Source organism: Squalius cephalus (genome assembly GCF_949319135.1).
Source record: "Squalius cephalus genome assembly, chromosome: 3".
NCBI classification, from domain to species: Eukaryota; Metazoa; Chordata; class Actinopteri; order Cypriniformes; family Leuciscidae; genus Squalius; species Squalius cephalus.
In genome coordinates this window covers 37,797,150-37,822,611 of record NC_137124.1, presented here as the reverse complement: position 1 = coordinate 37,822,611, position 25,462 = coordinate 37,797,150, and the positions used below count along the sequence as shown (strand labels likewise).

The 25,462-nt window shown below is 38.6% G+C and overlaps 1 protein-coding gene and 1 long non-coding RNA gene across 7 annotated transcripts in view; one reads left to right on the top strand and one right to left on the bottom strand.

The window, feature by feature from the left end:
* Positions 1-504: 504 nt before the first annotated feature.
* LOC307155901 lies at positions 505-6,207 on the bottom strand. Its single transcript, XR_013820609.1, has 6 exons — positions 5,584-6,207; positions 5,013-5,100; positions 4,536-4,623; positions 2,976-3,059; positions 1,944-2,061; positions 505-600 (listed from the first exon to the last, which is right to left on the bottom strand). It is a non-coding gene; the product is annotated as an uncharacterized lncRNA (long non-coding RNA).
* An 84-nt stretch (positions 6,208-6,291) lies between these two features.
* The window catches only part of acox3 (acyl-CoA oxidase 3, pristanoyl), a 31,769-nt gene continuing 12,598 nt past the window's right edge, over positions 6,292-25,462 (top strand). Inside the window, exons 1-13 of one of the 6 annotated variants that reach the window (XM_079866763.1) lie at positions 6,292-6,433; positions 7,058-7,234; positions 8,173-8,406; positions 8,765-8,839; positions 9,359-9,448; positions 12,033-12,176; positions 12,266-12,354; positions 12,565-12,661; positions 14,473-14,655; positions 17,086-17,208; positions 17,326-17,446; positions 21,885-22,007; positions 22,228-22,341. In XM_079866763.1, the coding sequence (XP_079722889.1) occupies positions 6,392-6,433; positions 7,058-7,234; positions 8,173-8,406; positions 8,765-8,839; positions 9,359-9,448; positions 12,033-12,176; positions 12,266-12,354; positions 12,565-12,661; positions 14,473-14,655; positions 17,086-17,208; positions 17,326-17,446; positions 21,885-22,007; positions 22,228-22,341 (1,612 nt within the window). In that variant the 5' untranslated portion in view covers positions 6,292-6,391. The remainder of the gene's footprint in view (positions 6,434-7,057; positions 7,235-8,172; positions 8,407-8,764; positions 8,840-9,358; positions 9,449-12,032; positions 12,177-12,265; positions 12,355-12,564; positions 12,662-14,472; positions 14,656-17,085; positions 17,209-17,325; positions 17,447-21,884; positions 22,008-22,227; positions 22,342-25,462) is intronic. The other 5 variants (XM_079866765.1, XM_079866764.1, XM_079866766.1 and 2 more) reach the window with 5 other exon arrangements.

Here is a 25,462-nt window from a genome sequence, read left to right as displayed (position 1 = left end):
CTAAACATTCTTAAATCAAGAAAAATAACATAAGAAATTCTATTTTGTTTTCAGATAAACAAAGTAATTTAAGTAATTTTTGCTTAAAACAAGATACATTATCTGCCAGTGGGGTAAGAAAAAATAATCTTGTTTTCCAATTGAATCAAGATTAATTTTTCTTACCCCACTGGCAGATAATTTAGCTTGTTTTAAGCAAAAATTACTTAAATTACTCTGTTTATCTGAAAACAAAATAGAATTTCTTATGTCATTTTACTTCTCTAGTAAATGCTTCTTGATTTAAGAATTTTTAGATATTTGGACTGGAAACAACACAAAAATACTAAGTAAGAAAAGCATGTTTTGCAGTGTAGGACTTGTCCCCCTCAATGTCTATGTACGTATATACAGCCCTGGAGTTACTTGACTATCCAATATGAAAAAAGTAGGCTATACTGACATTGAAAAATATCTTCTTAATTTTGTGTGTAACTGTCTCTAGTATAATGAACAGACACAATTCAAGTTAAGACATTTTAATGACACCAGAAAGAACTCCAGGAGAAAAGGGATCAAAAAGGAACAGCAACAATGTAGAGAAGGATTCTTCCTGGCAACCTGTAACAGAGTGAAAAACAATGAGAAAAAGCAGTTAGGACTAAAGCTAAGAATAAAATTGTCATTACACTGGATAATATAATTAAAAATCTAACAACAATCAAAGGTACATCAGCTGGCAAACCATTTAATAGTTTAATAGGTTTAATAGTCTATTTAAAGGGAATGATTGTTGTGGGGAGTTTGCTCAAACTATGGCAGCGATACAGCGAATAGTTGTGCTAAAAGACGGCGCCGTCCGCGGAGTGCTTTCAAAGGCCAGTGAAAGCATACTGTCAGTTAAATTGTAAGTAGATGCTAACTGTTTCTCATGGGTTCGTATGGTATTTTAAACATTTACAGGGGTAAGTCTGTGATTTTATTGCCATCCGAATCCATAATGTCAGTGTTTATTTTCACCCAACCCGCGTACATTTCTTAATTGCTTTTATAAAGAACACCGCTTTCTCAGTTAACTCAGTGAAGCAGCCCCTGCACGAGTGAAGAATTGATTCTCGAGCCATCGATATCAGCAGATTCAACAGCATCGCCACGGGTAGCACTGGGTAACGTCACACGTAAGAAGGAATATCTTTAGCAGCTTTCTACGGTATACACGCCGGAACACGCCTATAAATGGTATACCTTTAGTTAAGTTATACCTTAAGAGTCTTCGTAGCATGCTAAGAGACAACGCTATCGGGAAACCCAGCCCAGGTGTTTATGAATGAGACACTGAATTAATTGGTTAATTAATTTAAGTAGACTGAAACATGTTATTCTGATGTATGTTATCGTGGTCTCCATTTTAAACAAAACAAAAATGATTTTAAACCAAATAGATTCTCAGTTTATCCTGAATTAGGAGCCGTTCACATATCGCGTTTAAAAACGTGTGGAAAGCGCTCTCTCCTTTCTACAAGCTCTTGCGCTCCCATGGCGTCTGTCGTTGCTATGCAACCATGAACTGCGCTCTCCGTGATGACGAGGAAGTATCAGCAAAGGATTAATTGATTTCTAGCCCTTGCATTAGCTTTACTACTAGATATATTTATGGAGATGAGAAATAAAAACTCGCCCTGTACAGCTATGATCGGCTGTTCGGCCGAGTTTTCCATGTTGTTACGGAAAGGCCAAAGCTGATCGGTTGGTTTTTGTCACATGACCTGCGGTGCGCTTGTGGCATTCTGAAAAGTTGAGATGTTTTCATCTCGCTGTGGCATATGCGTGCCTGGAAAAACGAGCACGCCGCATCGCATGCGCGTCACTTCTATTATGGTATTACACTTCTACTATGGTTTGTTTGGGTTCATTCCAAATATCAACAGTTTCCAACAGCGTTTTTGAAATATTGCTTACCCCACCTTAATATCTGGCAGTTTTTTTTATGTCCATCTATAGTTGCCATCATCTGAAGTCTTCACAAGTGAGGCTGGATCCAAACTGGAGCTGCTATAATCTCTAGTGAACTTGCTGAGCATCCTGAGATAGAAACAGGGAAGCAACAGGAGAAAGATTAGCATAGCTGCAGTTCATATTATTTCAGGCAAAAGATGATCATGTGCACTTTTTACTATTTCATCACATATTAACTGTAAAACAAGATTATGAGATGTGTTAATTGAATGCTTGGCTAAAGAGTTGTGTCTTTAGTCTAGATTTAAATTGGGAGAGTGTGTCTGAGCCCCGAACATTATCAGGAAGGTTATTTATGAAAGTAAAAGAGTAGCAAAACTCAAGAGCATAAAGATGTGAATTTGAGAACTTGTCCCCTGTAAAATACAAGTCCAAAGTTGAATTTAGAGATTTGCACTTGCAGAACGTGACTTAACGCATAGACAGTGATATTAAAATAAATAAATGATAACTCTGTAAACACCATACTAATTAAAAATAGACTACTATGTACAGTTAAGCGTTTTCCTCACATAGAAAACTGGTAGAAAACACTTAAAGGTTGCATGGTATGAAAATGTCACTTTATGAGGTTTTTTAACATTAATATGAGTTCCCCTAGCCTGCCTATGGTCCCCCAGTGGCTAGAAATTGTGATAGGTGTAAAACAAGCCCTGGGTATTCTGCTACGCCTTTGAGAAAATGAAAGCTGGTAATAATCATACATTTTTCTTGAGCGTCAAATCATCAAATTAGAATGATTTCTGAAAGATCATATGAAGCTGTGATGCTGAAAATTCAGTTTTGATCACAGGAATTAATTACATTTTACAATATATTCACATAGAAAACAGTTATTTAAAATTTGTTATATTATTTCACAATATTATTGTTTTTAATGCTGTCTTGGTGAACATAAGAGACTTCATTCAAAACATAATTTTTTTACCAACACAATTAGTGTATGTTTGACATTAGTGTATGTTTGAAGTTTTACTTACTAATCATATGGTTCATAGCGCCTTAGAGATGATGATCAGCCCAACTCTGCTACGGTGGAGGCAAGGGCATCAACATTGAAGGATCTAGGAACACAACACACCATTTGTCACAGAGCCAACAATATTATTATATAATGGCAGGTTTATTACAAGTAAGAAGCTATAGCTAAGCTATATTATATATAAGCTACAGCAGAGGTGAAATGCTTTTCTGAGATGAGTTTCTGAATCTATTTGACCTGCATCTGGGCATGGAGTACCTACGGCCTGAGGGAAGTAGCTTGAACTGGCAGGACAAAGGATGACTAGGGTCAGCTGCAATCATAGACTGTAAAAAAATATGGACGTAGTGTCCGTGACGTCACCCGTAGGTTTCTGAAGAGCATTTTTGAAGCCTAAAGTGGGCGGAGCCGTCCGTCGCCATCTTGGCCTTGCGTCACTCCCGGATAACAGAAAATAGGCAAACAGGCGGGGCGTGAGTGGAGCTGAGGAGCCTGGCCTGGCCATAGATATGAGCCTGGCTATCTGAAATCACCTAGCTCGACGTGATCGAGTTAGCTGATGATGTAAAGCCAATTAAAAGTTCCTGTTTTTGCCCTTCGAAATATTATAATAGTTAAATACATGGCTACAAGTGAGACTGTGTATTACTTCGAGAGTGTTTGTGTGTGACAGTGGTATTTATGTGCATAACGTTACATGTCAGTCACTCTTTCATGGTCCGTCAGCGCGGCATCGCTCAAGTTCGTAGAGAGCTTATTCAGTCCATTTTAAATTCTGATTTTGGCCGCCTCTCAAATGGGTTAAACCGTTAAACCATAGATATATTGCCTTTGAAGTGCAAGTAAATGCGCTAGAAAATCCGCGCTCATTCATGGATCGATGTGCATTTATTGCACGGACGGAGAAAGCGCCGACGCCTGCATGATTTCATCTGACGGTCACGGTACATAAGCATATTATAATCCATCTGTTCCGTGAGAGCAGAACGAACGAGCCTTTATTGACGTTTTAAATTTGAAAACCCCAAAAAGCAATGGAATTGTCAGACATCCATTAGTGCATGTTCACAGAGGAAAACAACTGAAATACAGCGCTGGTTGTTCTCTCAAACGATACTCGACGACAACGACTGAATCCAAAGACATGGGCTTTGTACCCAAGTATTAAATTGTATGAAATAATCCCGAAAAAAAGCACAAACACCGCAGAGAAGGCAAGTTCAGCAGCTAACATTTGCTGAGGTGAAGTGACGGCTAGTAACAGCAGACAAACGGCTAGCATTGACATCAGCGGGAATCCACCTGTCACTCAAGTGGCCACACCCTTAAATTTAAATATTAATCAACTAAACGGATGAGTTATAAATAAATTCACCCCCCTCACAGTTGTTATGAAGGGCAAAATTAGCTGTATAGACCAAAGCCACAGAGAGAACCAGGCTGTAAACATGTTTTTTTCTGCTGTAAAGTTGGTAATTTTAACATGAGGGAGATACAGATTTGACTCACTTCTGCAGCCAGGCCAAGCGGCCAGTTAATGAATTGCAGTTTAACTCACTTCCGTGTTGGTTTCAAGAGAGAGACGGGGAGGTTGCCGCTTGGCTGCAATAGATAGTGCCTTCTTTGCCACTCTGTTGGAGTAGCTGCTAAATGTGTGAGAGAGGGGGAAAGTTAAAGCCTGCAATCTTGCTACACGTCCTAACAATACTCTCTAATCGTTTTTTGTAGGAACCAAACCAGCAGATAAAACAGAAGGTTAAAACAGACTGAATAAAACAAGAATAAAACATTCTCATCAAAGTGGGGTCAATGTTAAAATTCCTCAGTCTACGGTAAAAATACATTCGCTGCTGGGCTTTGGCACAAACAGCATCAGTGTGTGATTCAAAACATAGCTTACTATCAATTATTGTGCCAAGGTTGTATTCTTGTATTATCTCAATAGGTTATGATAGTAAGGGGAAGAGGGGGCCTCTGTTTCCTAAAATCAGTAATTAATTCTTTAGTTTTGGATTTCCTAACGTTACCTACCTACCTGTATTTCCTACTTCTCCAGCAGTAGCTTTCTTCAGAAATGTTGAAGTCGTGGAGCTTTCCCTCTGTTATGGGTTATTTTGTTGCTGCTGAAATCACAGAACATTTTTTTTAATCAATATTTGTTTACCATTGATCTAGTTTCAACCATGTAACTTGTGTAAGTGTAAGTTCTCCATGTAAGTGACGTCACCGATTACATACGTTTATGTTTACGTTTGTGTAAAATAAATTAGCTCACTTCCAAGTAAAACCTTTACAAAACCTCTCATATACACATAAGAGGTGATTAAAAGCCCAAACTTTCATAAACAAAAGCTCAACCGAGTTAACGTTAACTTAGCTTAACTTAGCTGCTACCTTCTCTGAAAACGGTTGAGATGCTAACGGACTTTTTCCGAAGACACAAAGCCATGTCTATAAAAGTAAATATTCAACATAAGCGTATCAATTACAAGTAAGAGAAGTGTCAAGAACAGTTGTGTGTATTATCCGTGTGATTTTAGAGACTTATATCACCTGAAAGCAGTGAATTTGAAAACAACAGCGAGAGAGGGAGTTTTCCTGCTTACCAGTCAACAGTGGTCCCGCGGCGTTTCCATGGCAACTCTGCGCCGCGGCCGCTCCAGTGTTTGAAAGCGACTTGAAAGTTCACAAGCACAACGCGACATCGGCCTCCCGTATAGTGGGCCGACCTAAAGCCGACGTAACGGAGCTGGGAAATAGAGCACTGACTGACAAGAGATCTGCCTACGCCTGGCCGACGCCTTTGCGATGTTATAGGGAGGGAGGCCGACGCTCGATGTTGGGCCAACGTCGGCCCGACGTACGTGTGCTATCTGGGAATGAGCACTGTGATTCGGCCTGTGTTCTCTTCCTCTTTACTTCTAAAAGTGCAGAATACATTTGTAATAATTTTTATTTCTTACTTTTTATTATTTTCATTTCTTTCAAAACTTTTATTTATCTGTTTATGATTTTTTTTAAAGAATAATAATTTTGATGTAAAGTACTTTAAATTACCATTGTGTGTTAAATGTGCTATGTAAATAAATATAAATGGTCTTGCCTTGCCTTACAATACTGTCTCTGTCTGGCAACATATCCTGTTGTTAATGTTTACCACTGAAAATCCCAAAAGTATCACACTCCTCCAGGTATACACCTTTAGAAACCTCTTTCCTCAGGTGTTTGGTAAGGGTTCATTCAGTGCAGTGCGCCTTTAAGCAGCAGCGCTTCTCTGATTGGTTGGATGTGGTCACATGAGCACTTCCTCCTGCAAAGCAAAGGGGTAAGTAGGGCTCTGCTGTTGAGTTTAGTAGCTCTTACCTGTGGAGGTTACGGGTCAAGACCGTCTATAGACAAGACTGTAAGACATTAATGTTATTTCATTTCAGTACTAGTCAAACTAATGATATGAAGGTAAATCGTCATTCACTTTTAAAACATTTTCTTTACTGTTTATGAGTGGTTAAATGACATTGACGATAAATAGCGTGCAAGAACAGTAATAAATGGTCGGTTGTTATGTTTGTTTTGATATTGAGCTCAGATATCTATATCTATCTATATGTTTTTTACAACAATCTCTACTTATATTTTCCATGTTACTCTTTTAACCCATCGCAAATAGTGTATAAATATCCCCTAAAAACGTGTTGTTGTTGTGTTTGATGTAGTGAGAGTGTTGTAACAGACATTGAACTTTGTATTGAGTTGACTTGATAAACTAACTTAGATCACAAATGCTGCACATAATAAATAGAGTTAGTTTGTGAAATTAAGTATTGTAAATGAATGCAATGAAATAATTTACAGTTCTGGGTATCCAGAAAGTGTAGCATAAGAAGAATAGGCTGACATATTGATTGTATTAGTTAACTGGAAAACCCTGAATGACTTTAATTTATATGAGGGAATAGTTGATTCAGACACTTACTAAACATACTGCAATAGCAAAGGCAAACGTTTTCTTTCCTTAAGAAAATCATCATCTTAGAAAAATGTCGTGGACATTGTTGATTTGATTATGTTTGTCTTTTTGAGTTTCAGGACATGAGTGTGCCAGCCATCACAGACGCTAAAAGCATTTTGGAAGAGAAAATGGATGAGGGCATCCCAGACCTTCCCAGTGGTCCACTCGACATCTACAGGAAGAGAGCATCCTTCAGCTGGAAGGACATGATGCGGTTTCTGGAGGGTGATGAAATCATTGCATTCAAGGTACAGTAAGATGATTATGTTTTGCTCATCCTTTTATTTTATTTTTTTGTCCAAGAAAAGTACACATTTAGTGACTAAGATTGCTTTTATAACATTGTTACCATATATATGTTACATACCAAGTCCTGATTTTCATAATGTTCCAAAGATCCTCTTTTAAACAGCAATTATACACAATATAAAGTGGGAAGCTGTCAACTTTATAAATAAAAAGTAGAAGTTCATCACATATCTGTCCTAACAACCCTATGGATTTAGTGTGCTTAGTCCAAATCATAAAAACATTTTTTTTTTTTTTTGGATTGAGCCGAATTTCAAATGAGCGATTCCTCATTTTGACCAGTCTGAGAATGTCCACAGTAGTGATGGGCGCTTTCGAAACACTGCTTCATGTAGCTTTGAAACATTTACAAATATTTTGTTTACCAAGTCATTATTTCAGCAAATAAGCCTTTGTTACGTCATACTGTTTCAAACCTTCCGAGCAAAATTCGAACAGTTCGCTGCTAGATGTCAGTGACAGAGTGAACCCATAAACAAATGTCTAATAGTTTTAACTGATATCATGTCAATTTTATAATGTGGGTTAATTTTTAATTAATGTAATGAATTTATATACTTATGCTTGTATAATAAAAAATGAGAATATTGAATTGCTTAAAAAGGTCTGCCTAATGACAAATAAAAGAACAGTTATATTTGTAGATTACATTTAATTGATTACACTTTCATGAAAACATTTGGTTTGTAAAAGTTGTAATTCTAAATGTTTGGGCTGAGTTTTCTTTGCGTTTTAGTGTTTTGACCAGCAGGCGCTGCCAACCTGTGGCGTTTTGAGCTCTTCATTTTGCTAAACAGTTGCATTGTTTCCAAAAGCTTTATTTCTCCCATCACTAGTCCATAGTCATTTCTTTCTGCTTCTCTCTCTCTCTGAGCAGCAGCACGTGTTCAGAACACTGGAGAGTGACCCGCTCTTTGCCCGGCAGCCTGGTGAGGACGTCCCAGTGGAGCAGAAGCGAGAGCTCACCTTCCGCCGCTGTAAACAGCTATTTAAGTATGACTTTGTAACACGTGATGATGCCATGCAGAATCCCTGGAAGATGATCATCTTCAATGACTGCGTGGGAATGTATGACTGGTCTTTGGGAGCCAAGTACTTCCTTAACAAAGGGGTGAGCACATTTCACTAAATGCCCTCCAGAAACCCCCAAAGTTTAAAGTCGGCTTGAAACGGAATTTGCAAGTGTCTTTTCTTCCCTGTTGTGATTTATATCTAAGTGAAATGGCTTCTGGAATGAGAAAAAATTTAGGGTAACACACTGCCCTCCCCAGAATAGTTTGTAATCCTTACAAAATACGAATGACCCCAAATAAGGCTCACACAGAAGTGATTGCTTGATACTCATATTTAGCATTTTTGTGGATAATTGCGTTCTCTTTATCATGCATTATTGTTTATTATTATTTGTGATGATTATTTCTTTTAAAAAAAACTTTTAAACATAAACCTTTTGTTTTCAAACATATTAGATGTTTGGAGCCACAGTGGCAAACACAGGATCTCAGAGGCACCTGAAGTTTGTGAAGGACATTGAGCAAATGATGGTAAATGATTATTATTATTTTATTTTTAATGCAGCACATATAAAACCATATCAGCCATAAAATATTTGTTGGACAACTTGACTGAAAGCTTCAGTGTACTGAGTAAATGTGCACTGTATCTTGATTGCATTCATAGTGAATATGGATGGCTTGGCATAATGATGGTCACTACTTTACAATTCACTATTTAAGGGAAAATGCTGTTTTAATATTTGCTTTTAAAGATCAACGTAAGATTATTATTTGCTTTTATAGATTATCATATTTTGGCTGCTCAAAGTATTATAGTATGATTTTATGATGACTATGACTGTCTCACATGTAATTATTCATCTTCCATTCAACTAGAACATTTTGAAACACAAGCTCAGTCGGCCATAAACAGAAAGTTCCAAGGTGCTGCGTAGTTCTGCGTGTGTGTGTGTGCGCGTGTAAAAACTAGCGAGTTACCTTTGACATTTTTCATGGAAACCCACATGAGCCATTGACAGCAAATTAACATTGTCTCTCTCTGTTTAGACATTTGGATGCTTTTCATTGACAGAGCTGAGCCATGGTAGCAACACAAGAGCCATGAGGACAACAGCCAGATATGACCCCAGCACTCAGGTACTCTACTACCAGATGCAATGGTGTGAACAGTCCACTACCTGTAACCATATAGATATAACAGAAGTCTCAACACATTGCATTAATTTAAAGGGGTCATGAACTGGATTGTTTTATTATTTTATAATGTTTCCTGGGGTGCCCTTATAATGTTAGTATGATTTTTACATCAAAAATTGTCATAATTTATAAATAAAAGCCATTTTTCCAAGCCTGATTTCAGGCTCAGATTTGAACGCTCTGTTTTAAGGGGCGTGTCTGCTGTGAGACTGCAGTGCAAACGCCCACTGCTGTGATTGGCTGACATGCTTGCATATGAAATAGCTAGTATTACATGAACTCTCTTGAAAACTTTTACTACATTTTTACTATTACAGCTATCGAGATTAACAAATCGTGAAAAGTATCGTTTAAAGCATTATATTTAAATCTATTCCATCACATGAAAGGTTGCAGCATGATGAGCACTGACTGAGCAGATGACAGACAGTCTGTTGATCGCGTGAATAAAGATCTTATCATTGCAACGCAATTTTTGCACTCTCACAAATGCTTACACCAAATCACAATGCAAACACGATGTGAATACACAGTAAGAGCTTCGTTGTGTAGTGTAACAGTGTCATTATTTCATCACGTGTTTGGTAAGTGTCCAGATAAGCTCTCGCGGCTCGCGCTGTGCTGTTTGATTGACAGCTTGGGCGATTGGAAAGGGATCGTTCTTTGATCGCTTTCTGTATATATTTTAATAACAGTTTAAAAAAGATTATTTTCATAATACTACGAGAAATGATGTGAAGTTGATCGTTTAGTCACTGATGCATAAACAGTATTGAACGATTTTAAGAGAAATATCTGAACTTGAATAATTACACAGAAATCACTGATCGCAGATCAGGCATTAGAATACACATGGTTACTTACATGTTGCTGGCAGATCCGTGTCGGGAAATTGTGATTGACTGATTTAATAAAGTTTAACCATGCTGGAATCCGAAGGAAGCTTATGACTGTCTTCTTCCACAAACAGGCGCTGCACAGTATTTAGTAAACAGCATGTTTATTGCTTGTAAGTAGCTCGATCCGGTAGCAATTATCATGTCGTCCTATGTTATTTAGCATGTTTGGGCGAATCGGTGGGCGGGGCTAAACAGGCCGTGTTGAAGTAGGCGTTGATCTTCTTTTGTGGAGGCGGTGTTTTATCCTCTTTGACGTCATAGTTCCCCACTTTGAAAAATGAGTCGTTTGCTGAGCCTGATGTCTATAAAAGCTTTTATTGGACTAACAAGGTAGTTTTCAGTTCTGAAACTTACAGGATATTATTATAGTATGATGATCTCTTATATGTCCAAAGCTCAAGGAAATTTTGATTTCTCAGTTCATCACCCCTTTAACATATCACTGAAAAGCACATTGCTTCTAACTTTTTTTTTGAATGAGATTAAACAAATATGCCCATACAAATCATAACGGGACATCGACTGTTGATTTATTAATCCTGGTAAATGTTGATTTAATGATAAGTAATAAATATTAAAGTAATAAATATAATAAAAACAAAATATTCTTAAATAGAATTGGATGGACAATAAATGCTATTGTTCATTGTTGATTCATGATAGCTGAAGTATTAATGACCATACTAAATGTTTAATTCACATTATCTGAATAATTCAGTTTACAATCTGACAATATGGAGCCTTTTAAAGAAAATATATCTGACTACTATGACTCTCTTAGGCTACGTTCACACTGCAATCTTTAGTGCTCAATTCCGATTTATTGCTCAGCTCCGATTTTTTTATAGCTGTTCACATTGTTGTTTTAAATGTGGCCAATATCAGATTCCAGTGTAAACAGATCACAGTGTGAACAGATGACCCGTATGTGCAAAAGAAGGATAAAAAGACGTCACGCTGCACACTGTAATGCAGAAGTAAACACAGAGGACATTAAAGCAAGTGATTACTCATTTATTTATAGTGTGATCTGACACCGATGCCAGCTGATTTATGCGCAGGCAATAAAAAAAATAATAAAAAAAAGGGTTTTAAAACATACATTGTTTTGCTTGTATATAGAGCTGTCACTGTAATATGTGTGAGTTCTGGCACATCACTGTCCTTCCACTGACTACCCTTCACAACTGTCTTGATAACTTTGTGTATGTAAAATCTTTGACTTCCACCATGAGTTGTGACGAATGTTGCTCTAGAGTGACTTTGACGTAAAAGTTGCATGAATTCTGATATGACTGCTCAGACTGAGGTCACATTGCAAAACATCTGACCTGTATCGGATTTAGTACCACATGGAAGTGGCAAAAATCGGAATTGAAAAGATCAGATTCCCTGTGGTTTGTGCTGTTCACACTGTCATGAGGAAAAACAGATCTGAGTCACATGTGAGCAACAACAAAAAAATCGGATTCGTGCCACATTTACCATCAGTCTGAGCGTAGCCTTATAACTCAATCCACCTTTCTTTCATGATTCTTTGACCTGGTTTTTACAATTGTTTTCCTTCTGTTTATTATGCCTGATGGTTCTACAGCAGCTAATGTATGTTGTTTTAAAATCCGCAGGAGTTTGTGATAAACTCTCCAGACTTTGAAGCAGCAAAGTTCTGGGTAGGGAACTTGGGAAAGACAGCCACTCATTCAGTCGTATTTGCACAGCTTTACACCCCTGATGGACAATGTCACGGCCTTCACTCTTTTGTAGTCCAAGTATGTGTGAAAGTGCATTTTCAGTTCATTTTCTTGTCTTGTTAGAGCAGCTGTGACTAAAGCAGTTTTAATGTCATTTAATTTAATAGGTCAGGGACCCAAAGACCTTGCTGGCAATGCCAGGAGTGATGGTTGGGGATATGGGAAAGAAACTGGGTCAGAACGGTCTGGATAATGGGTGAGTTTAATGCTGGACTGTGGACTGATGAGATGTTGTGATTACAGTATTTGGTCATTAGAGGGCGGTAAAAGAAAATCATAAATGGATATTTCCATCTGACTCGGAGTCTCACTTCATCTCTGTAATATATCCCTCTGCCCAGTGTCCTTTTCAGTGTAATCATTTATTTTGATGTGCATAATAAATAAGTGATTTTGTTTTTGTCAGTTTTGCAGTGTTTCACAATCTGAGGATACCTCGGGAAAACTTGCTTAACAAAACAGGAGATGTTACGCCTGATGGGCGCTACGTTTCACCTTTTAAAGTAAGCAATATTATATCATTGCCTAATAATATTTACATAAAGCTCAATGTCTTATTGCAGTTACACTGTAGAAATTATTATCTGTATTATCTCTTTGCAAATAAGACTATATACATAAACATTAGTAATAGCAAAAGAACAGCATTTATTAATTGTTTATTGATTTTCATAAACGGAGCTAATCATGAACAATAGAGCTGGTAAGTCCCGCCCCTTCCGCTAATCCCCCTGGACCTCTAGGTTGAAAAATCGTCAATGCAAGTGAATGGGAGAAAATAATTATTTTCTGGTCCCGTTTGAATTGTGCCATGAATGTGAACATATGTTTGTCTGTGAATCTTTAATATAATTGTTCGTGTAACGAATTAATGCTACAATTTAGCGGGTAGAAGTTTGATACGGTTAGACTTTGTGTGAGAGCACTTTGTGGACTACAACTCTTCGCTGCTTTCGACGCGTTTGAAACGTCACCACCACTCACACACGGACACTAGCTCACGGATCCCGCTAAACATGGCTGTGTCTTTGGTGCACTTCACCGCCTTATTTCAGGGAGAGGACAAAATCGTTGAGGTTGGCGAAAACCACGGGTAAGTCAACTTTATGGGGTGACGTCACATAGGCGACATGTAGTCTTTCTCGTTATGTCTTTTCCACAACTGCTAGCCGAAGAATCATACCATATACTGTCAAACTCGTAACATGAAAAATTATATAAAAAATTCACAGACAACATATGTTCACATTCATGGCACAATTCAAACGGGATCAGAAAATAATTATTTTCTCCCATTCACTTGCGTTGACGATTTTTCAACCTAGAGGTCCAGTGGGGTTTTACGGATGGGCGGGACTTACCAGCTCTATTGTATATTTTAATTTCTCACTAGCCTAGATTAATAAATGCTGTAAAAATGATGGTAACACTTTACAATAAGGTTTCATTTGTTAAAATTAGTTAACTACATTTGTTAACATGAACTAACAATACATAATTTTTTTATCTTTATTAATGGTAATCTCAACATTTACTAATACATTTTTAGGATCAAAAGTTGTATCTATTAACATTTGTTAATGCTCTGTGAACTAAAATGAACATTAACAAAAGTTAATAAATGCTGTAAAAGTATATTGCTCCTTGTTAGATCATGTTAGTTAATGCATGAACTAATATTAACAAATGAGACCTTATTGTGAAGTGTTACCAAAATTATTGTTTATTGTTAGCCCATGATATCTAATGTATTGGCTAATGTTAATGTATTGATCCTTATTGTAAATTGTTACCAATTATTCTTTAACACACCTTTAAAAACCATTAAAATAAATTATATATATATATATATATATATATATATATATATATATATATATATATATATAGGTTATGTGCAATGCAACAGTGTTTTATTGATGTACATGGGAAATAATAGAGCCATTTTAGTGCATATCCGTGTAGACATCTTGCAGGCTATAAACCCTTTGGTCGCTCTGCAGTGAGAGAACGCAGTGGTGCAGTGTCTGTTATTCCAGCTGCTGTGCTGTGCTATGCAAGATGTGCAAGAAGGAATCCCTATGCTTTCATTTCAAACAAACAGGGAGTTTTTAATCACAGGAAAAGCCAGGCCGTCAGCCAATGGTACTGACAGAAAGACATAAAGGGTTTTTTCTGAAAACAAACAGAGGCGAGAGGTTGAGGATGAATGAATGAGATTTCGTTTGCCCTTCTTTTTCCTCACATTCTTTTATTCTGTGGTTTGGTTTTTGTCTTTCCATCCTGTCTTTTTCCTTACCGTACACGTTCACAGGACCCCAATAAGCGGTTTGGGGCGTCTTTAGGGGCTCTGTCAGGAGGCAGGGTGGGCATTACGAGGATGGCACTGGTCAATCTGAAGCTGGCGGTGACTGTGGCTGTGCGATTCTCCGCCACACGCAGACAGTTCGGGCCCAAAGAGGATGAGGAGATTCCGGTGCTGGACTATCAGCTACAGGTACAGAATACTGACACGCTCCAGTGGAAACATTTCAACAGTTCTTCACTACATCATAAGGACTGGGGATAAGTCATAATTATTTTGTTGTATCTGCCTTTGTTTAGTCATGATCTGCCTTTAATTTATCAAAGAAAAAAATCATTAAATGGTTTTAAATGAAAGCTTTTAATTAAAATTATTTCAAATGTAACTGAAAATTTATTAGAATAAACAAAAATCCAATGTGAGCATATTTTTTAGTTTTAGTATTTGTCATCTACAAAAATGATGGTAACACTTTGTTTAAAAGTACTGTTGTACATGTATGTACTTGTATAACTCACTACTTTCTCATATTTCACTGTAACTGCATGTACTGTAAATAAATTAACTTTAAAATAAATTTATAGATAGATAGATAGATAGATAGATAGATAGATAGATAGATAGAGAGAGAGAGAGAGAGAGAGAGAGAGAGAGATACATACATATAAGATGTATACATAGATACACACACACACACACACACACACACACACATTATATATTTATCAAAATTCATACTTATTAAATTCACTAAATGGCCAAAAGTGAAACTGGCATATTGGAAACATTTAAAAATGCGCTAAACATTTAATAGGCCATTTGTAGGGATATGACCAGCGGTAATCTTTTTGGAGAGTGTTTTCTTACACTTCTCAGTGTTCTTTTTCTGGGTATCACTGAAGGTAGCATTCATTTGTAGATCTTGGATCAAACTCACTGCTTTTAAGCTATTTGTCTTTTGACCCACAGGGCTCCAGACTGCGACCAAATGGTCGCATTTTGCGACCAAAATTTGAGAGTGTGCGACTGAATTTTTACATCCAGTCGCACATGTGCGACCAGTAATTTTTATTTTTATTTTTTCACATTAAACGTGGAAGGGGCGCGTCAATGAATCCGGAATGTGTGGCAGGCCAATGAGTGTGAGAAGAATAGGGAATGGCCACTGTAACTGGCTAATGTGTGGAGGGGGAGGGTACTAGATATAATCGAGCGCGCGTAAACGTCCGTGGAAAGGAGACGGAGACAAATATCAATGTCACAGACAGACACAGTCGGATGATGATTCAGAGTCAGAGGTTTGTAAGGTGATAAAGGCCTGAACCCACTATTTTCGGGAAGACTGTCTGCAATAATTCAGCTGGTTGAGGTACTGTAAGGTGACGAACTCCATGAGCTGCGAATGTTGCAGTCGCTACCCCAGAACTGCGGGGAAAACGAAATGTGCCGACAGTGCAGGCACTTCGCAGTTTAAACACAATACGCTAGTTAGACACATCTCAGCCTCAAGTATAGAGTATGCCGTGACATGTTAATAAATCAAAACAAAATGAAAGCGGAAAAAAACTGCGCTGCGCTACTCATTTCTGCTTCACACACAGTTTAATAGTTAGAACCAATAATAGACAGCGCAGAGCTTCTCTCGCCAGTCGCGGGCGGATCTCGATCACGCGAAACGGTTACATCGTGGAGATCCAGTGAAGAAATCCATTGAGTTCGCGACAGAATTAATAACATTGCTGCGAGATCCAGTGAGAAGCATTCTGATTTGACGCAGAATTCTCTGTTATAAACCATATCCGATCAAACAGCACTGACGTGGAAACCAGGAGAAACATCGTGCCATGAACGAACAAGTTATAAAAGGCTTTAGGTCCACAGATCAGCAACATTCACCTTGGATTTAATGTAGTTACACTTACTGTAACTATGGTATACTGTGGTTATAACAGTAGCCTACACATCTTTTTCCAGCACTTCAAAGCTATAATATCATATTTAAATGTTATTTTTAATGTGTTGACCAAAACATTTTTTGTTCATCCTTTAAAGATTGTACCTATTTATAAAACTAAAAGTTTAAATAAGTAGGAAAACTCACACTTATTTAAAAAAAAAAAAAAGATTAAAGATTAAATTACTATTGTAAACATAGCTGCAGAGGACGCTTATTGGCTATTTTCACTCCCTAATATCTATTTTGTCACTCATGCTTTTGAATTAATATTAAGACATTATGAATGATAATAATTAAAGTTAACTTTATCTATACACCTCAAATTAAGCTCAGTGCTTTGTCATCCCACAGTGCTACCAAATACTTTCTGTAGAACTTAGTGCTGCTGCCCTCAAATGTTAGTCTGGAGCCCTGTGAACTTAAAATAAAACTGCACATTGTAATTTCTGTACGTTAAGGCTATTTATTATCAAAGCATTTGTCAGTAATACAATTATTTTGGGGGAAAATGTGAATAATTGCATTGCAAGGTGATTTAAGGTGTGCCCCTAAATTTTCTGCTTGCGCTCCTAAAATTTTAAGTCAGGGGCTACAGCGCTCCTAATAAAAAAAGTTAGTCTGGAGCCCTGACCCATCCTGTTCATGTGCTCCATCCTCTGTTTCAGCAATGGCGTCTTATCCCATTTCTGGCTGCCGTGTACGCGCTGGAGCACTTCACCAGATCCTTCTCAATGAACTTTGTCGAATTTCAAATTGGACTCCTAATGAAGGACAAAAGCGACAGACAGGTATAGATCATATGCTTTAAATATGCTGAAAATATGAGCATACAAAACATCTGAAATTCAGAAAGTCGTAATCTTCTAGTATTTGATCACATATAGATTGTGTGTGTCACTCCTCAGGCTGAACTGGGCAGAGAGATCCATGCCATGTCATGCGCTAGTAAACCTCTGGGATCGTGGACAGCCCAGCGAGGCATTCAGGAATGTCGGGAGGCTTGTGGAGGACACGGCTACCTTGCCAGTAAGGAATAAACTAAATGTTTAATGGAAGCATAAACTACGGTGGCCCAGTAGTGCAGGACACAATGAAAATTTAAAAAACAGCACTACGGAATCAAGACATAACTCGATGGTAACAAGTCACAACACTAACGAGTTCGCCACAACACAACAGAAATGCTCCTGCTCTTTTCTCAGCGTGCGTTAATGCTAAGGACTTCATATTATAGGCAATGGTCTAATATAATCCATATTTTGGACATTTGTTTTTACTGTATACACATTTTTTTCATAACCCCTTCAACTGCACTTATTGATTTTTTAAATGTGCCAAGTTATTTATAACTATGTGAATTTAAAGTGTAATTTAAAAGGCCCGGTACAGTAAAAGTATAAATAGTCCCCATTTGTGTGTGTGCACATAGGACCATTTCCGTTGTTCGTGGCGATTCCTTTGGGTTGTGGCTTGTTGTGTTGTGGCTTGTTTCTGTTGTGTTGTGGCTGGTTTTCGTTGTGTTGTGGCTTGTTTCTGTTGTGTTGTGGCTTGTTTCTGTTGTGTTGTGGCTTGTTTCTGTTGTGTTGTGGCTTGTTTCCGTTGTGTTGTGGCTTGTTTCCGTTGTGTTGTGGCTTGTTTCTGTTGTGTTGTGGCTTGTTTCTGTTGTGTTGTGGCTGGTTTCTGTTGTGTTGTGGCTGGTTTCTGTTGTGTTGTGGCTTGTTTCTGTTGTGTTGTGGCTTGTTTCTGTTGTGTTGTGGCTTGTTTCTGTTGTGTTGTGGCTGGTTTCTGTTGTGTTGTGGCTTGTTTCTGTTGTGTTGTGGCTTGTTTCTGTTGTGTTGTGGCTTGTTTCCGTTGTGTTGTGGCTTGTTTCTGTTGTGTTGTGGCTTGTTTCTGTTGTGTTGTGGCTTGTTTCTGTTGTGTTGTGGCTTGTTTCTGTTGTGTTGTGGCTTGTTTCCGTTGTGTTGTGGCTTGTGTCCGTTGTGTTGTGGCTTGTTTCTGTTGTGTTGTGGCTTGTTTCTGTTGTGTTGTGGCTTGTTTCTGTTGTGTTGTGGCTTGTTTCCGTTGTGTTGTGGCTTGTGTCCGTTGTGTTGTGGCTTGTTTCTGTTGTGTTGTGGCTTGTTTCTGTTGTGTTGTGGCTTGTTTCTGTTGTGTTGTGGCTTGTTTCTGTTGTGTTGTGGCTTGTTTCCGTTGTGTTGTGGCTTGTTTCTGTTGTGTTGTTGTGTTGTGGCTTGTTTCTGTTGTGTTGTGGCTTGTTTCTGTTGTGTTGTGGCTTGTTTCCGTTGTGTTGTGGCTTGTTTCCGTTGTGTTGTGGCTTGTTTCCGTTGTGTTGTGGCTTGTTTCCGTTGTGTTGTGGCTTGTTTCCGTTGTGTTGTGGCTTGTTTCTGTTGTGTTGTGGCTTGTTTCCGTTGTGTTGTGGCTTGTTTCTGTTGTGTTGTGGCTTGTTTCTGTTGTGTTGTTGTGGCTTGTTTCTGTTGTGTTGTGACTTGTTTCTGTTGTGTTGTGGCTTGTTTCTGTTGTGTTGTGGCTTGTTTCTGTTGTGTTGTGGCTTGTTTCTGTTGTGTTGTGGCTTGTTTCCGTTGTGTTGTGGCTTGTTTCCGTTGTGTTGTGGCTTGTTTCTGTTGTGTTGTGGCTTGTTTCTGTTGTGTTGTGGCTTGTTTCCGTTGTGTTGTGGCTTGTTTCTGTTGTGTTGTGGCTTGTTTCCGTTGTGTTGTGGCTTGTTTCTGTTGTGTTGTGGCTTGTTTCTGTTGTGTTGTGGCTTGTTTCCGTTGTGTTGTGGCTTGTTTCTGTTGTGTTGTGGCTTGTTTCTGTTGTGTTGTGGCTTGTTTCCGTTGTGTTGTGGCTTGTTTCTGTTGTGTTGTGGCTTGTTTCTGTTGTGTTGTGGCTTGTTTCCGTTGTGTTGTTGTGTTGTGGCTTGTTTCCATTGTGTTGTGGCTTGTTTCTGTTGTGTTGTGGCTTGTTTCTGTTGTGTTGTGGCTTGTTTCCGTTGTGTTGTGGCTTGTTTCTGTTGTGTTGTGGCTTGTTTCCGTTGTGTTGTGGCTTGTTTCTGTTGTGTTGTGGCTTGTTTCCATTGTGTTGTGGCTTGTTTCTGTTGTGTTGTGGCTTGTTTCTGTTGTGTTGTGGCTTGTTTCCGTTGTGTTGTGGCTTGTTTCTGTTGTGTTGTGGCTTGTTTCTGTTGTGTTGTGGCTTGTTTCCATTGTGTTGTGGCTTGTTTCTGTTGTGTTGTGGCTTGTTTCTGTTGTGTTGTGGCTTGTTTCCGTTGTGTTGTGGCTTGTTTCTGTTGTGTTGTGGCTTGTTTCCGTTGTGTTGTGGCTTGTTTCTGTTGTGTTGTGGCTTGTTTCTGTTGTGTTGTGGCTTGTTTCCGTTGTGTTGTGGCTTGTTTCTGTTGTGTTGTGGCTTGTTTCTGTTGTGTTGTGGCTTGTTTCCGTTGTGTTGTGGCTTGTTTCCGTTGTGTTGTTGTGTTGTGGCTTGTTTCTGTTGTGTTGTGGCTTGTTTCTGTTGTGTTGTGGCTTGTTTCTGTTGTGTTGTGGCTTGTTTCCGTTGTGTTGTGGCTTGTTTCCGTTGTGTTGTTGTGTTGTGGCTTGTTTCTGTTGTGTTGTGGCTTGTTTCTGTTGTGTTGTGGCTTGTTTCTGTTGTGTTGTTGTGTTGTGGCTTGTTTCTGTTGTGTTGTGGCTTGTTTCTGTTGTGTTGTGGCTTGTTTCCGTTGTGTTGTTGTGTTGTGGCTTGTTTCTGTTGTGTTGTGGCTTGTTTCTGTTGTGTTGTGGCTTGTTTCTGTTGTGTTGTGGCTTGTTTCCGTTGTGTTGTGGCTTGTTTCCGTTGTGTTGTTGTGTTGTGGCTTGTTTCTGTTGTGTTGTGGCTTGTTTCTGTTGTGTTGTGGCTTGTTTCCGTTGTGTTGTTGTGTTGTGGCTTGTTTCTGTTGTGTTGTGGCTTGTTTCTGTTGTGTTGTGGCTTGTTTCTGTTGTGTTGTGGCTTGTTTCTGTTGTGTTGTGGCTTGTTTCTGTTGTGTTGTGGCTTGTTTCTGTTGTGTTGTGGCTTGTTTCTGTTGTGTTGTGGCTTGTTTCTGTTGTGTTGTGGCTTGTTTCTGTTGTGTTGTGGCTTGTTTCCGTTGTGTTGTGGCTTGTTTCCGTTGTGTTGTTGTGTTGTGGCTTGTTTCTGTTGTGTTGTGGCTTGTTTCTGTTGTGTTGTGGCTTGTTTCCGTTGTGTTGTTGTGTTGTGGCTTGTTTCTGTTGTGTTGTGGCTGGTTTCTGTTGTGTTGTGGCTTGTTTCTGTTGTGTTGTGGCTTGTTTCTGTTGTGTTGTGGCTTGTTTCCGTTGTGTTGTGGCTTGTTTCTGTTGTGTTGTGGCTTGTTTCTGTTGTGTTGTGGCTTGTTTCCATTGTGTTGTGGCTTGTTTCTGTTGTGTTGTGGCTTGTTTCTGTTGTGTTGTGGCTTGTTTCCGTTGTGTTGTGGCTTGTTTCTGTTGTGTTGTGGCTTGTTTCCGTTGTGTTGTGGCTTGTTTCTGTTGTGTTGTGGCTTGTTTCTGTTGTGTTGTGGCTTGTTTCTGTTGTGTTGTTGTGTTGTGGCTTGTTTCCATTGTGTTGTGGCTTGTTTCTGTTGTGTTGTGGCTTGTTTCTGTTGTGTTGTGGCTTGTTTCCGTTGTGTTGTGGCTTGTTTCTGTTGTGTTGTGGCTTGTTTCCGTTGTGTTGTGGCTTGTTTCTGTTGTGTTGTGGCTTGTTTCTGTTGTGTTGTGGCTTGTTTCCGTTGTGTTGTGGCTTGTTTCTGTTGTGTTGTGGCTTGTTTCTGTTGTGTTGTGGCTTGTTTCTGTTGTGTTGTTGTGTTGTGGCTTGTTTCCATTGTGTTGTGGCTTGTTTCTGTTGTGTTGTGGCTTGTTTCTGTTGTGTTGTGGCTTGTTTCTGTTGTGTTGTGGCTTGTTTCTGTTGTGTTGTGGCTTGTTTCCGTTGTGTTGTGGCTTGTTTCTGTTGTGTTGTGGCTTGTTTCTGTTGTGTTGTGGCTTGTTTCTGTTGTGTTGTGGCTTGTTTCTGTTGTGTTGTGGCTTGTTTCTGTTGTGTTGTGGCTTGTTTCTGTTGTGTTGTGGCTTGTTTCTGTTGTGTTGTGGCTTGTTTCCGTTGTGTTGTGGCTTGTTTCTGTTGTGTTGTGGCTTGTTTCTGTTGTGTTGTGGCTTGTTTCTGTTGTGTTGTGGCTTGTTTCCGTTGTGTTGTGGCTTGTTTCCATTGTGTTGTGGCTTGTTTCTGTTGTGTTGTGGCTTGTTTCTGTTGTGTTGTGGCTTGTTTCTGTTGTGTTGTGGCTTGTTTCTGTTGTGTTGTGGCTTGTTTCTGTTGTGTTGTTAACTTATGTTTGCTGTTTTTGTTGTGTCGTTATGTTGTGCACTACTGGGCCACTGTAATAAACACCACATCAAATATCAAAAGAAGAACTTTTAGTTCAGTTTTATAGGTTTATCTGTTAATCTGATTATCTATTCGTGTGAAGTGAACCGGCTGGGAGACTTGCGCGATGACAATGACCCGAACTGCACTTATGAGGGAGACAACAACGTTCTCCTGCAGCAGACCAGCAACTATCTGCTCAGCTGGCTCCAGCACAAACAGGAAGGTCTCTACACACTAAAACTTTCTTTATAGGCAATCATGGTTTCTCAACAATTTCCCAATAGGAAGAAGTAATGACAGTTGTATAATGTTTGTTAACCATGACATCCAGATCATTCTTTGCATGCTGTTTTTTTAGAGTTATGCAGAATATGAAGAATTCTTTTTGTGTCTGATGTAGATTTGAAATGTCTTGCTTTTTCTGTTTCTTTTCCTCAATCAAGGTAAAGGAAGGATTGAATCCCCTCTTGAGACTGTGAACTTTTTAGAGGACATGAGCAGCATTCTGCAGAGCAAGTTCACAGTTGGCTCAGTGGAAGAGTGCATGAACTCAGCCGGTACGCAACATTAACACTACATTCTCCATAACAAGGACACATAAATGCACAACCACACGCACAAACCACATTACTCTTCTAGCATTCACCTCACCTCAGGTACCTCTGTTCCTCTGGTGCTCTTTTTATTTATTTATTTATTTTTCAGCTTAAACCGTATAACTTACATTTACACATAATGTAACTTTTACCATTGAAACTTTGATTTGTGGATAATTTCAGCCTTGGGATTGTAAGTAGGACTGTTGGTCAATTAAAAAAATATTATTAATCGCACAGATTTCTGTAATTTAATACTGATTAATAGCACAGAACTTTAAAATGTGTAATTATAAATATATATCGCACTGAATCTCCAAATTAATGTAAAAACAACAAAGACAGTCATTTTAAATTATTGATATTTTAAATGTTTATTTAATGACTTTTTAATGGCCTTATCACTGATAGCAATACTGATACTTATTAAATAAGTAATTATTTAGTATAATTTATTAACAATTACTGAAAATGTTAAATGTTTTAACAGCTTTTGATGTAATTTAATGCTAGCCTAAAGATGTGTGGAAAAGACTTTAGCATAGCTACTTCAGGAATTGTATTGTGTTCATTATTTTCCACAGATAATATTAATTCCAGAAATTAACACATTATTTTTCTCAGACTTATTTTAAGGAAATTTAAGATTAAAATGTAAAGACGGATTAAGACGGAATAATCAAAGTAAGATTATGTCATTGTAATATTTCCATACTATATTAAGATCTCTCCATATTGGTAGTGATCTTTCCTCTTATCTCTTGAACCATATGCACACTGTAAGCATGGTGTTGTTACGGTGTTCAAAACATTTTTGTGTTGATTCTATAAAATGCATAGCTCCAGTGCAGAATTTACTTTACACAACCTAAAATTGTAATACTTCTCTTTTGTATTTTCTTCAGGAACTGCAAATCTAGTTCAGTTCTGTTATTCAGCTAGAGAAGCATTAGTTTTGTTTAATAGAGTCATTTTTCATTCACTCTCAGAGGAAGCCAAATAAACAAGCTGAGCCTCATGTGTCGTTTTCATGTCCCACTTTCATGGTGCTGGTTTTGTGTAATACAAGATGTTTGTGTGTACAATGCTTTTTTCAAGAGCACATTATCTAATACATAAATCGTCACACCTCCACCGCACACAGAGAGAATGTGAGAATCTGCGTCACGCTGTGTTTTTGTGTGGTTTACTGTTAAAAGTGCTCCTTGGTGCTGCAGACGGCTCTAGTGGGAGAGTTTTACATCAACTGAGCTGCACATCTGTTAAACATCTGCTCTCTTTATTGACCTCATTCCTCAGCCGGTGACTCAAATCATTGTTGCCTGGTTACAAGGGTCAGAGGATCATCGTTTTAATTGGACGAGGAGAGGGAGTGGACTGCTTGGGTTTTAACTGACTTTTGTCACCTATCGCATCATGTGACAAGCACCCAGGGAGTTTTTAAATGCTAGACCAGTTTTAATATTGTTACTCACCCCAGCTGTTTTACATCAAAACTTTGAATACCCTCTTCTGTACCTATAGCAGTCCATGTTTTCAATCAGTCCACTTCAGGCAAACTAAGTATAATTCACACAAGAAATAGTTCAACTTAACATTGTCATCATTTACACACTCTTATGTCGTTCCAAACCTGTATGACTACTTGAATCCTTTATATATAATGCATTACAAAAGTATTATGCCTTGTAATGCACCTTTTAATGCATTGTAAGATCTCATGATTAATTGTAACCACAGTTATAATACTTATATGTAAAATATACACTGATGTTAAAAACATTATGACCAGCCACAGGTGTAGTGACTGGTGAATATCATTGATCATCTCCTATCAAGGCCACGTATTAAGGTCTGTGTAGTTTAGATGGTAAGCAAAAAATCAGTTCTTGTAATCAAGACCTGTTGGATGCAGGAGAAATGTGCAGGAATAAAGATCTGAGTGATTTTGACAAGGGCCAAATTGACAAGGGCCACAAGGGCTGAGTGATTTTGACAAGGGCCAAATTGTTATGGCAGACTGGATCAGAGTATCTCTGAAATGGAAAGGCTTGTGTGTTTCTCTCTGTCAGAAGTGGTGAGAAGTGGTGAAAATTTACCAACAGTGGTTTGAGTAGGGACAAATCACAAACCAGTGACAGAGTGTTGGGTGCCCAAGGCTCATCGATGCACGAGGGCAACAAAGGTCATCCCATCTTGTCCGAGCCAACAGAAGTTCTACTGTTGCTCAAGTCGCTCAAAATTGTATTGATGGTTATGGGAGGAATGTGTCACAGACCAGTCAGAGTGCCTATAATAACCCCTGTCTATAGTAGAAAGTGCCAACAATGGGAATGCAAACGTCAGATCTGGACCTTGGAGCAGTGGAAGAAGGTCGCCTGTTTTTTGTTTTATGTCGTCACATGTGCGTAGTTTACGTGGGGAAACATTGTTACTAGGAAGCACTGTGGGATGATGACAGGCCTATGGAGAGGGTATGATGCTCTGGGTAATGTTCTTCTGGGAAACCCTGGGTCCAGCCATTCATGTGGACATAAATTTGACTTGTGCCACCTAAACATTGTTGCAGACCAGGTACACCCCTTCATGGCAATGGTGTTCGCTGTTGGGAGTGGCCTCATAATGCACCTTGCCACACTGCAATTGTTCAGGAATTATTTGAGGAACATGATGAAGAGTTGAGGGTTTTGTCCTGGCCTCCAAATTTGCCAGATCTCAATCCAATTGAGCATCTGTGGGATGTGATGGACCAACAAGTTCAATCTATGGCGGCTCCACCTCGCAACCTACAAGACTTGAAGGATCTGCTGCTAATGTCACCTTCAGGGGTCTTGTAGAGTCCATGTCTCAGCGGGTCAGCTCTGTTTTGGCCGCACGCGGAGGACCAACAGCGTATTAGGCGGGTGGTCATAATGTTTTGGCTCATAAGTGTTTTCTATTCATTGTTATATACTTTATATAATCTATTCATTGTTACACCTTTATAAAGTATAATGAATTAAAACACATGAAGACAAACTATTTCAGGCATAAAGAATATTATAATGCATTTTAACTTGGGTTACAATTATTTCTTAAAAGA